The 12,593-nt window shown below is 40.6% G+C and overlaps 2 protein-coding genes across 2 annotated transcripts in view; both read left to right on the top strand.

Moving 5' to 3' along the window:
- Positions 1-12,593, top strand: part of lhfpl7 (LHFPL tetraspan subfamily member 7) — a 124,776-nt gene that overhangs the window by 67,731 nt on the left and 44,452 nt on the right. The gene's annotated exons all lie outside the window — the stretch shown is intronic.
- Positions 9,866-12,593, top strand: part of LOC146378813 (E3 SUMO-protein ligase KIAA1586-like) — a 30,772-nt gene continuing 28,044 nt past the window's right edge. Inside the window, exon 1 of the mRNA XM_084941613.1 lies at positions 9,866-11,274. Within this exon, the coding sequence (XP_084797739.1) occupies positions 9,889-11,274 (1,386 nt within the window). The 5' untranslated portion in view covers positions 9,866-9,888. The remainder of the gene's footprint in view (positions 11,275-12,593) is intronic.

The following is a 12,593-nucleotide window of genomic DNA, read 5'->3' as shown; positions in this document are numbered from 1 at the left end:
ATAGACTAAGCAGATGTCTTCCATTGTTAGCCTCACAGGTTGAAAAGCACGGGTGTAACAGTTTACCTATAAATCAAATATCTCAGTGAGACTCTAAAAATTGTCTCACCTAAATGATTTATTGTTCAGTTACACCTGTCCTACAATTCAAGATGTCTGGTGGAGCTGAGTAAATGGCGCGTGTCATATTGATTAACCATTGGTTCCTGACAATTCTCCTGCTGACACTAAAAGTTGAACTATAAGCCTTAGAGCAGGACACTTTGTTTTTAAATTTCCTGATTCTTTTGGACGTAGAGTACCCTTGACAACACCACGGACTCAAAGCCACTTTAATTTTCTATTTTTATAATATTAAAAACATTACCAAGATCGAGAGCCGCTCTGTGTCATGTTAAAACTACCAACAACAAACTGGAGAACAGATGGAGGCACGACTTTAGTTTTGCATGACTTTTAGCACGTCACATGAAATCTGGTCCGCACACGCCATCCTGGCTTTAGTGTGTTGTTTGTTTGTGTGAGAAGAGAGTGTGCATGCATTTGTTCTCTTTGCCTTGATGTATGTCCCCGTGTTCGTCTCTAAATCAGCACACAGATAAACAAAGTGCATATTCAGGGATTCTTAACAATGGGTGCCAAGGATTCAGATACTGCAGAGCCGGGGAAACATTCAGCATCATCACTATATAGAGACACACAGAACAATAACGCTTTTAAAGCAACAAGACGTTACTGTCCAGGCTTTAGCTTCATATCAGTGCTCTCCAACAATTGCACTGATTAACCCTCTCTTGCTTTGAGTTTGCATGAATTAAAGGGTGGTCTGTGCTCTGGTACTTATCTGCATTTAGGAGCGTTGAACCCAGGCACACACTAACATGTACACACGCGCACACTATGGTATGTTAATCATGTGTGTTTTCCTCAGATGATCAGAGAACAGACTGAAGCTGCTTATTGAGATATAGAGCCGAATTAACTCCAACTGCTGAAAACAGGGACGCATATGCTTCAGAAATACAAATACCCTGAGGGTGCATGTGTGTGAGGGTGCACCAGCATCTGTTGGCTGCTGGATGTGTTGCCATATCATTAGTGCTGTGTGGTTTCCATGCATTTGTATTTACTTGCTTTTACCATTTTACCTTGACTTTGCAAACACTCCATGAAAATGGACATTCTGACAAAAGCCAAGAGACAGTGAGTCATAGAGACACGATCAAAGGTCAAAAATATTTCCAAAAATCATTTATGCTTTAAAAGCTTGACTAATTTATAGAAATACATCATTCTTGAAAGAGCTGGTCTACATGAATAGAAAATGATAATTTTCTGAGTCAGATTCTGTGTATTTAATTATAACTTACTCACTCTCTGTTTTTTTTTAAAGCTGAGTCGAGCTGTGAATAAAATTTAGGTTGTTTTTACTGGCTCTTCAGGACCTCCTTTGTTTGCTAATTACCTGTACTTATCATTATAGCCATCCAAAGAACATACAAAGTAGCTTCTCCCCCATTTATCATGTATTTTAAAATAACTGTCATTTTAAAGCTCAGTGATCAACCAAAAATGTAATTAACTGGTAGCACTCTGTACGGTGGCCCTGAAAGGTCAAACACACTGCAACTTTAGAAAAAAAACATGAGCAGTTAGAAAAGCGTTTTTGGAAACACAAAACACTTGTCGATATTGTGAATGGGAAAAAGATTTGAGGTAATGTGTGTCTGATTTGCATGATTCACAGAATCTGGCACATACATGTTTGCTATTAGCCGTTTACTGTTAGCTTGTTACTTACACACGTTATTGTGTCCCCAGAAACACTTCTGTTGTGTTTCGTGAGTTTGTTTGTTTTCTGAGCTTTGTTTTTTAAATTTCTGTTGTGTGTGTTTTTGCAGGTTTTGTCTACTTGCTGGTATTTTCTCAAGTTGCAGTTTGTTTGACCTCTCAGGGCCACCGTAACTTTAGCATAAATCTAAGAAATGAATAGCTACATGTTTGTTTTGATTGGTTAAACACCACGATGACTTAGGAGGCTGGTGCAGCATTAGCCACCATGATAAACCAACAAAAAAAAAGCCCTTAAAATCATATCAGTCACTTAAGTTTTTTTTTCTCTTTATTTCTTGCTAAAAGTGCTCTCCTGCACAACTTGAAAGCTGCCCACCATCCATAGGGTGGCTATCTTCTCTGTGATCTGCATTCCTACATTCCTGTGCACTCTATCATCTCCACTGTCCTCTATCTCATTCTCGCCTTCCTCTAAAACCCATTCCTTCTTTTTCGTCCTTTCTCCCGTGTTTAGGATTTAGTCATAGATTGGAGGTTGGATGAGGTTGGATGGAGGCAAGCCAGCCTTGTGATAAGAGAAGGCTCATAAGTGAAGAACAGGCTTGGGACCTCATTCTCAACCACACCACGGCCGAGAGATGAGAGTGATTTCAAGCTTCCTGTTCTGTTCCCGAGGAACTGCTTGTTAGCACCGGGGCCACACTCTGCGGTGAAATAAGTGCGTTTGCATGCGATTGTTGGAGATTAGGGTGAAGAGGAAGGCGTATGCACGTGTGTTTGAGCGTGTTTGTTTGTTCTTTTTACACACACATGCTGTTTTTCTTTGATAGCTTCCCTTAAGTCGCTGATGCAATCTCTTTGAGGCTCTTTGGAAAAAAAGGCCTCTTTCTTCTGATGCAGGACAGATAGTCACGGCTCACAGAGAGCAAAAAGCAAAGCAGGAATAAGCAAAACAACAGCATGCTACATTCAGCATCACATCCTCAACTACTGGAGGCAAGGAGAAGGCATGGAAGCAGGTGTGTGCCTGGTGTGTACATGTGTGTGTGTGTGGTTGGGGGTACAGACAAAAAGGCTGTGGAACATCTGGATGCCGGTGATAGCTCTGCTCACACGCGTTACGAGCCAAATTAATCAAACCTGGTGGGGAGACTGTCGAGTGTTTGTGTGTTTGTGTACGAGGCGTGTATTAAGAGTCGATCCACGTCCTGGACGACACGGTGCCGACGTATAGTATACCAGGGATGGTGGAGGGATGGAGAGAGGAGTGGAGTGAAAGTATAAATCAATGGGTTGACGTCTGCAGGGTGACTGCGCTCGATAGTGGAATTGGTCCCGCTGAGAAGAGAAGCAGACACATTATGTAGCCTCTTCTGAAAGTCCCAGAAAAGGCAGCGAGAACAACCTCAACAGTTTCTTACACACTCTTCATGAACAAAGCTCAACCCAAGACTCACTTCAGGATGTCTGCTGGGAGGCTGATAGTCAAAGATGTTGACATCATTGAGGTTATATGAACATAAAATTCAGCAGTAGCACCATTTTTTTTCCCTTGGAGGTCTTTCGCTTGTAAGAGGGTGTTTTTTAAGTTCAAGAGGTGCTTCGGTAAACAGAAACTTCAATGAAAGATTTTTGAGAACAAAAATCCCATATTTTGTTTGTTAAGGAATCTGGAGGCTCTTGCGATGCAAATGTTGTTTGAACCTTGATCTAAATTTGAATATCTCTGCACATTCATGGCTCTCAGAGGATGGATCTGACGATCTGACCTGGAAGATCTTTAACTTCAGGACCACTGAAATATCTTAATAACATTTAGACTAGTTGTAATGAAATTTTGTACATACAGAACAAATTCCCAGTGAATTGAAATTATGCACCAAGGCAAATATAAAAAGGGGCACAAGGTTGGCAAAATGCAGCACATTCTTTTTTATTTCTATGTAATTCATTTATGATTGGCTTTTCCGTCTTTTAGGAATTTTAAATGCCTGTAATCTCTCGTGGCTGTGTGAATAAGTGCATCTAAAATGTGAACTCGACTGTAAAAGCCTAACACTAACCAAGTCATATTGGTGTCTAAAGCCACTGCAGTACTTTTCTTGCCAGTGTATAACTAATTTATTTTAGTGATTAAACCCAACAGTGAGTGAAAAGGAAACAAGCGAAAGCAGAAATGAAAAGTTATCAACCTTCAGCCAACATTTATGTTCTTTGGAAAATACCTCAGCTGTTTCACATGAGATATGGTCAAATAATCATATAGAGTCACGTTGCCTCAAGTTGCCTTCTCTCACAGGAAGCACAAATCACGATAATCCAGTTCACTTCTACATGCTCATTTTGTTTGGCGAGGATGCTGCCTGTGTAGAGTGTGAAGGAGGGAGGACACATTGTCTTGAGCACCACAACCAGGTCAGACTCCATATTTATATTCTTCTTCGTTCAGACGCTCCCTTCAGGGGTTGCAGCAGCAAATCTGTGTGTGTCCCTACCACGTTCCTCTGTCACATCAACTGTCTGCATTTCCTCCTTCACTCCATCCATCAGCCTCCTGTCTGGTTTTCCTCTTTAGCCCCTGCCTGGCAGCTCCATATTCAACATCCTTTGTCCAACATTTCCTCCCTCCATCCTCTCCACAAATGTCTCAAACTTGTCTCTGAGATAAACACTTCTAATCCTGTCCATTCCGGTCACTCCAGGACCACTCCCTGTCTTTTTGTCAGCCATGCAATCTCCAAACCTGGTCCAGGTCTCTCTACCTAGGTCAGGGGTCGGCAACCAGTGGCTCCGGAGCCGCATGCGGCTCTTCAGTCCTTATACTGCAGCTCCGCGTGGTTTGGGAAAATAAATTACAAGTATTTACCTGAAGTGTATTTTTTGTATTAGTTCTTTTTAAACTTGTAGTTCTAAATTGGAAGATTATTGTGATATTGAAATATAAAAATAAAATTATATTTTATTATTTTTCGTCGCTCAAAATAAGCGTCACACTCGCGGAAGCCGGGATACCTGCCGAAACACCGGCATTTACCGAGACTTTCAACCCCAGGTAGGCCAATTATGGATCTTCGGATCCACATTATGTCAGCAGCTCAACCGCGAACTATGTTAAAAACAAACACTGCTCACGCCTCACAGATGACAGCTTACAGTCCTGCGTAAAGATGAAAGCGACTTCACTGTGCGCAGAGGTTCAGGAGCAGAAGTTCCATTGTAAACATATCACGGCAGACCCGACGATGTTTTCATGAACATGCTTTTTGGCATCTCTTTATTGACCACTTTTCACACACGGTTGCTGTACACATACAGTCGGCTGTAGCTTTTCAGCTCACAGCCCGACACATACCAACACAACAGCAAAGAGAGCACAGACTTTAAGGCGGCGAGGCGTGATTGCGGGTGCAGCTCAGGTGTGTCCGCCTCCCCTGCAGCGGCACTGCAGACCAAGCCCCGCCACACACATTTACCATGTAAAATAAATATAAGTAAATAAATAAATATTTATGCAGAATTTTGCAAATATTTATTTTTCAGTTTTTTAGTAGCATAGTGCTTTTTTCCAATTATTTTTTAAAATTCAGGTCAAGGCTCTGCTATGCTCCAAAAGCCCAAAGGCGATATAAGGGTGGCGGCTCACAACAGTTTTTCTTTGCTACATGGATCATTTTAGTTCAGCTGGGTGTCTTTCCTTTTTGTTATAATTCTTTAAGAGTTCAAAATGTGTTCATTACATAAATAAAATGTAATTTTCTCTGTAGCACTTCATGGATTTCATAAGCAACACACTTTAGTTGTTCACACAAAGCATAAAGGTAAAAAAAACAATATATACAGTGTCATCTTCATTTTAGATGTCAAAAAGTATTTGCGGCTCCCAGTGTTTTCTTTTGCGTGGAAACTGGGTCCAAATGGCTCTTTGGGTGTTAAAGGTTGCTGACCCCTGACCTAGGTCTTGTAAACTTCCCCTTTCACCCTGTTTTGTCACAAATCACCCCTCCATCCACTGAAACAGCTCAACGTTTCCCACATGGAACATGGAAACAATGATTCATTATGACTTTACTTCTTTCATCTTCACACTTGTTGATGGTTTGGTTGATATTTGTGCCCGACTAGGAATAAACTGAGATCACTGTGTTGATCCTTTTTGCCTGTGGATGCAAAGAGAGATCATTGTAAGCTTTAATTGTGGAACCCCCCTCGGAGGTCCCTGGTGTGCAAATCACTGAGGTAGAGAAACCACGAATGTGATTAAACCAGAGGTGTTTCTCCTTTCTGCCTCCTCCTCTGATTGCGACGGTATTGGGAAGGCAGCGGGGACGGACCGCCATCACTTATTTGCCAACTTGACTGGCGGGTCGATAAGAATTAGCATTTGCCTCTAAATGAAACCTTTAGGGATTTGAAAGCCACTGTTCCAGCTGTCTGTCTGACTTGCGGCTTTAAAGAAAATACATCTTGTCACTACTTCTGTTTATGAATTATCCAGATCAGTTTTTGACTCCTCGTATTGGATTTTTTTTAAGGAATAAACAAAAGAGCACAGCTGTTACCGTGTGTTGTCGTTTTCTCTCTTTATACGCACTTGTTCTGAGCGCACGTGACTTTTTCTAGAGGAGGGAAGTTTCCTCTGTGGCCTTGCCTCTGTCCCATGTTAATGTGAGTGTATTATATCAGCATTGATTTTCTCCCCTGCATTCCTGCTATCGACACATGAATATATCACATTAACTGCTGAAGCACGCTGGGTCAGGGGTTTATGCAGTGGTCAATGCAGCATCAGGAGGAAGATAAAGAAACTGTAGACTCTATTCTGGGTGGGCTCACTGCTCTTTTCCCTCTTTCTCTGTGGGAATTCCAGATTTCCCTGTTTTACAGTGTTTCAGTTTGAACTGAAGCAAATTTACATCACAAAAAGGGAGATTTTTAAGTGTTGTGAAACTTTGCTTTGTAATGTATGTATTATGTAAGAAAACAGACAAAGCAGCACTTATTTAAGTGTTTTTCATGTTGGCAGCCGCCCTCAGATAGATGCTGTGTTTATTGCCATTTATCTCTCCGTGTTTTAACCACCCCTCCCTCGCATTCACTCGTGTCTGTCGATGAGGGCAGGTAGCGTTGACGGCTGTGAAATTAAATTAAACGTGCCACCCCCCCTTTCTTCAGCCTTCTCCTCTGACATGCAAAGGTTTTAATGATCATGAAGCTGGGAAGCATTCCAAATGGCAAATGCTTAATTGAGAAAAATGAAAGGGACAGAGGTACGATTCATTCATCTAAATAGAGGAATAGAGGGTGCAAGGGGTCGCCCCATCTTCAATTTCTCATTTTTTTCCCCTCCCCTTCAGCTAACTTGCTCAAAAGGGAATGTGAGGAAATTTCATTATGTGAGGTGTGGGATAAATCAACATGACGAATCTCTCTGCTCACCATAATTGTGTTTTGCTCAGCAGAAAATCAGACAGGGGCACCACTGGATGTTGGAGATCGTTTTGGTCTTTGGTGAAGGTGACGTGAAGCGTGATACTGAAGCAATGCACATGGAAAAGCTCTCAAGATTTCACACAAACATGTCTTTTTTAAATGAAATTGCACAGTTGTGGCAGTATTACTTTTGTATTTTATTAGTACTGATAATACAAGTATGTATAACTAATAATGATAATGGATTGCATTTATATAGCGCTTTTCTAGACACTCAAAGCGGTTTACAATTCCACTATTCATTCACACACTGGTAGAGGCAGCTACAGTTGTAGCCACAGCTGGGGCAGACTGACAAAAGCAAGGCTACCATATCGCGCCATCGGCCCCTCTGGCCAACACCAGTAGGCGGTACGGTGAAGTGTCTTGCCCAAGGACACAACGACCAGGACAGACAGAGCTGAGGATTGAACCGGCAATCTTCCGGTTACAAGATGAGCTTCCCAACCCCCTGAACCACGATCGCACAACTACTGAGATTCCTGCTGTGTTGAAGAAAAGGAAAGCAAATGTTTGTGTTTTTCAGGTGGGGGATTGTGGGTGGTTGTTGTTTAGAGCTGCATCGGTCTGGTTTTCTCTTTCTTTCCCTCCACTTGACTTTCTGTTGTTCTATTTGACATCTGATGCTCTAAACCTGGTGGGTCTATTTCTGGGGACTAGAGTAGTTGCATTGCTGAGTTTGACGTCTTTTGGATGAGCAATCTTCAGATTTTTACTAAAAGTCGCTGAGTGACTGCTGCCTGCTCCACTCTGTGTGTCGGGAGTGTCTCATTCAGTGTGTCCGAGTGAGCAAATCTGCAATTGATCAATATTTTAAAATCTGAATTTGTTTGCACTCTGCTGTCTTACAAAATTAAAATGCTCATTTTTACACTGGATACTGATGGTCATACTACTGCTACTAGTACAAAAAATATTAATATAATAATATTAATAATAACAATAATTTCCTGTTGATCATTTAGTCTTCTAAAACACCAAAAGCCAAGACAAATGCCAATTTTTTATTTAATTACAATTAATTAAAAACGTTTTTAACTAGGCTTTAATTAATGTGACTCAATCACTTAAAATCACTTTTACTTTAAATGTATGACACTATTACTTTCTAATCTTATCTTAAAGTACCTTATCTTTCATTAAAAAAGACTTCTATCATTGCTGGATGTCATTATTTTAGTGTCATTTCTTGGTGTTATCCATGAATCTGGATTTTGTTATTGCAGTGAACATCTGATCTCAGGCTAACAGATCACTTGCTCCATGTCCTATACCTGTTTTCTTCTTATAGTCTACTCTCTTTTATATTTCCCTCTACTTTAATGTCCAAACTTTTCTTGTTTTTTGTTTTTTATTTGAGTCTCAGTGAGTGTCTTTGGGGAAATGATGTTCAGAGCCTCTATTACTTCAGCCCAGGCCTCTTTTTTGTAAACTGTCATCACTCTAGCTGAACCACTTTGGAAAGTGGGTTTTTCTGGCTTTCTCCTCAGACACTCTTGTGTGTTTAGATCGATTCTGATTCACGAACTTTCACTGTGGTAAGAACAAAATAGGCTGGTGTGCGCAGGCAGTATTTGTGAATGAGGCCCATTGATTGTGCGATTGACACTACCAGGCAAACATGCTTGAAACCCTGACATGAGCTTCCTGTTCAAAGCTTGTCTTCGCAGGCCAGATTTGGCAAGTATTCATGGGCACATACTGCACACTCACCTCTGCTGCTCAAGCCACAAATGCATTTTCCTTCCAAATGTGTCAACATTTAAAGGGAAATAAGCAGGTTTTTCAGTGGTATGAGATTTATCGTCAAGAAGCATTTTTACAACAAAGAAATAATCGACCAAAAGTTTACATACACTACAATAATCATTTTAAGATGCTATGATATGATACACTGTGACAATCTCTTTCAAATGTACATGTATATACAATTATGTTATAAAAGATTTGTAAACGCCATATAGTTGTTGGCAGTGTTGGTCAAGTTACTTGAAAAAAGTAATCAGTAACTAATTACTGATTACTTCTCCCCAAAAATTAATCCCGTTACTTTACTGATTACTTATTTTCAAAAGTAATTAGTTACTTAGTTACTTTTTAAAAACATGATTTACAACCTGAATAGGTGATAAAGAAATAGATCTTTCAGCCCAATTCTACTTTTTCTACATAATCCATCATACAAAATGTAATCAAATGAAAAAGTCTCTTTTTTAAACTTGTTTTATTAGTTTTAATCTTTTAACTTTATGCATCAAGCAAAAACTTAATTATATGCAACATTCTCTGACTGGAAGAAATTTGTTTAACATTTAAACCTATTTTCTGCACATTCCAGCATATAAAATAAAATAGTTTTTTGTGTTTACACTCACTCTTTCAAATAGATGCACGTAAAACACAGCAGAAAATAAATAAAATCAAAGACTCAGTGGTCCTGTTGCTCTATTTTCACCTGTATAGCAGGAGTGGGGCAGGCGGAGGTTTGCTCTGGTGCAGGCAGTGCTTTAAGTGGGCCGGTACGCGCCGGTACTCAGTACCGCCACTTCTAAATATATCTATATATATATATCGGTTAAAATACAAAAACAATGAACACTTAATATGCTCTCCTGGCTTCAGACTCTGAGTAGTAAAAGAACAAGGTCAGAATCAGAGGACTCGCTGGCTGACACCCCACCAAGCCAGAATGATATCGCTGCAGGTCAGACGCAAGCTAATGAAAGCTGCACTAGTGCCGCAGCCGCGGACGACGGCACTTTTTGCGACGACGAGGACGAGAATGACACCATTTCTACCGATGACAACAGCCGCGTTAGCGAGCATGAGTGGCCAGAATGTTGGTCCCAAGCACAAGTCCAGTATTTCTCCACAAATTACAAGTGGCTGATCAGCAGAAATCAAAAGTTGGGTTGTAGTGTGTGTAGTCAAGTTTGTGCTCGCGTGGACATGCAGCAAGGGCAGAGAGTGTCGCAGGAGTGGAGTGGGTGCTTAATCTCGTCTTTTGGAAGGGACAAGGCTGCACAACAAAACTCACTACGAAAGAAAATAAAAGAGCACAGAGACTCAATTTATCACAAGAAAGCAGTTGAAATAAAAGAGAAGGCAACACAAAATAAAATGCAAAAACACATTGAAGATATGAGAAAGGCTGACTACGCTTCAACTTGCAATGTGTTTAGAACAGCTTATAAGATTGGCAAGCATGGGCGTCCCTTTACAGACATGCCAATAGATGTCCAGTTGCAAGTCTTAAATGGTGTCAAGATGGGCAGAGTTTTGCACTCTAATAACTCATGTGCAAATATACTGGATCACATTGCAGCTGAAATGAAAAAGAAGGTAGTCAATGACATAGTGATGAATGAAAGAAAATTGTGTGTGCTCATTGATGAATCCACTACAATAAGTGGAAAGTCTGTGCTTGTCGTGTGCCTGCGGTCAGCTATTTCCAGTGAAAATCCAGACACAATATTTTTTGAACTGATTGAGCTGCAGGGGACCACAGCAAAGGACATCACTGAAGCACTGTTAGGATGTCTTCATAATAATGGCTTTGACCCTCACTACCTACAGGAACATTTGTTGGCATTTGCTTGTGATGGAGCCTCAGTGATGCTTGGGAGGAAAGCAGGAGTTTCTGCGCAGCTTTGTTCCAAATTCCCTTACCTGTTTGTCTGGCATTGTTCCAATCACAGACTGGAACTGGCAGTTTGTGATGTTTTGAAGGAGGTAGGAGGAATCAACCACTTTAAAATATTCTTAGATCAGCTTTACTCCCTCTACCATGCATCACCAAAAAACCAAAGGGAGTTAACCGAGAGTGCTCACAATGTTGGACAACGTCTCCTTGTGATAGGCCGTGTTTTATCAGTGCGTTGGGTTGCTTCAAGTGAGAGAACAGTGAAAGCAGTATGGGAGAACTACCAAGCTCTGCAGGTACACTTTACAAGTGCTGCTGCTGATACCAGCAGGGACTCAAGAGAGAGAGCAAAATACAAATTATTTTATAATTTATTTTATATACATTTTGTGTAAAAAAAAAAACTTTACAAGTGCTGCTGCTGATAGCAGCAGTGACTCAAGAGAGAGCAAAATACAAATTAGTTTATAATTTATTTTATGTACATTTTGTTAAAAAAAATTTTCAATACCTTTTTGCACATTTTATTTATGTTCAGTAGCTCTTTCTAGTAGCTCTTTCTAAGGGTATTTTTTCAATAACCTTGTGCACATTTTATTTATGTTCAGTAGCTCTTTCTAGCTCAAGCAAATCCACAAACTAATAAAATGATTTATTATTTTGTATAAGGTTGTCTGTTGACTGTTGTATATAAAACCCATTCAATATAGTTGTTGTTACCTCAGGGGAGGCGGAAAAAAAATAGAGTACCGGCACCTCTTTTGGGCCACTTAAAGCACTGGGTGCAGGTGTGTCGCAGCGGTCAGTGGAAGGATCTGGGAGTTTCTCTGTGAATTTCACATTTCCGTGGCAGCGTACTCGGTGCTTGCTCTGAAGTTTAGGGGTTTTTTTCGCTGTAAAAATAAATTTTCTTCCCAGTGAGCAGTGGACACTAATGTTTTTGTCACTTTTTACGGAATCAAACTCAAAGTAAGGTCAGTATTTCCACGCTTTAAACGCTGCACGGTCATACTCTCTCCCGCACTCGTTATATTATCCATTGTTGATCTGCACACAGCTGTTGCCACGAACGTCGCACTCGCTTACCTCATTGTCATGAGACACTCTCGCAAAAAAGTCACGGTTTTAGTAACGCAGTAACGTGGCATGCTTACGGGAAAGTAACAGTAATCTAATTACCTTTTTTGCAATAGTAATCCCTTACACTACTCGTCACATGAAAAAAGTAATCGAATTACAGTAACGCGCATTACTGTCCATCTCTGGTTGTTGGCACTCACAGTGTCCTAAGCAATGTTGCTGCAAAGTTTAATCAAGATTGGTCCAGTCGTCTTGGAGGAGATGGGGATCATGCAAACAGACGTATTGTACATACGATATCATCATTATAGTGTGATGACATTTACAACTGATTTGGTTGCTAGTTGTGAACAGCTGGCCGCACAACGCCTTCTGCACATACTCAGACCAGTATTATCTGAGACTCTAACAAAGACATCCAGACGAAACTCAACATGTACCTCAAGCTGAGGTTCTGGAAGTATTTTTTATTTTTCGACCATGACTAGATGTAGAACAGGCTGCTGACTGACGGTTATTAAGAGTTAGAGTGTTTGCAGATTACACATTCCCAAACCTCTTAGCCCAGTGGTTCCCAAACTTTTTT

This window comes from Perissodus microlepis, chromosome 10 (assembly GCF_051167445.1).
Source record: "Perissodus microlepis isolate ML-2025 ecotype Zambia chromosome 10, ASM5116744v1, whole genome shotgun sequence".
Taxonomy (NCBI): domain Eukaryota; kingdom Metazoa; phylum Chordata; class Actinopteri; order Cichliformes; family Cichlidae; genus Perissodus; species Perissodus microlepis.
Note: the sequence above shows the minus strand (reverse complement) of the source record. Positions and strands in the feature narration are given on the sequence as shown.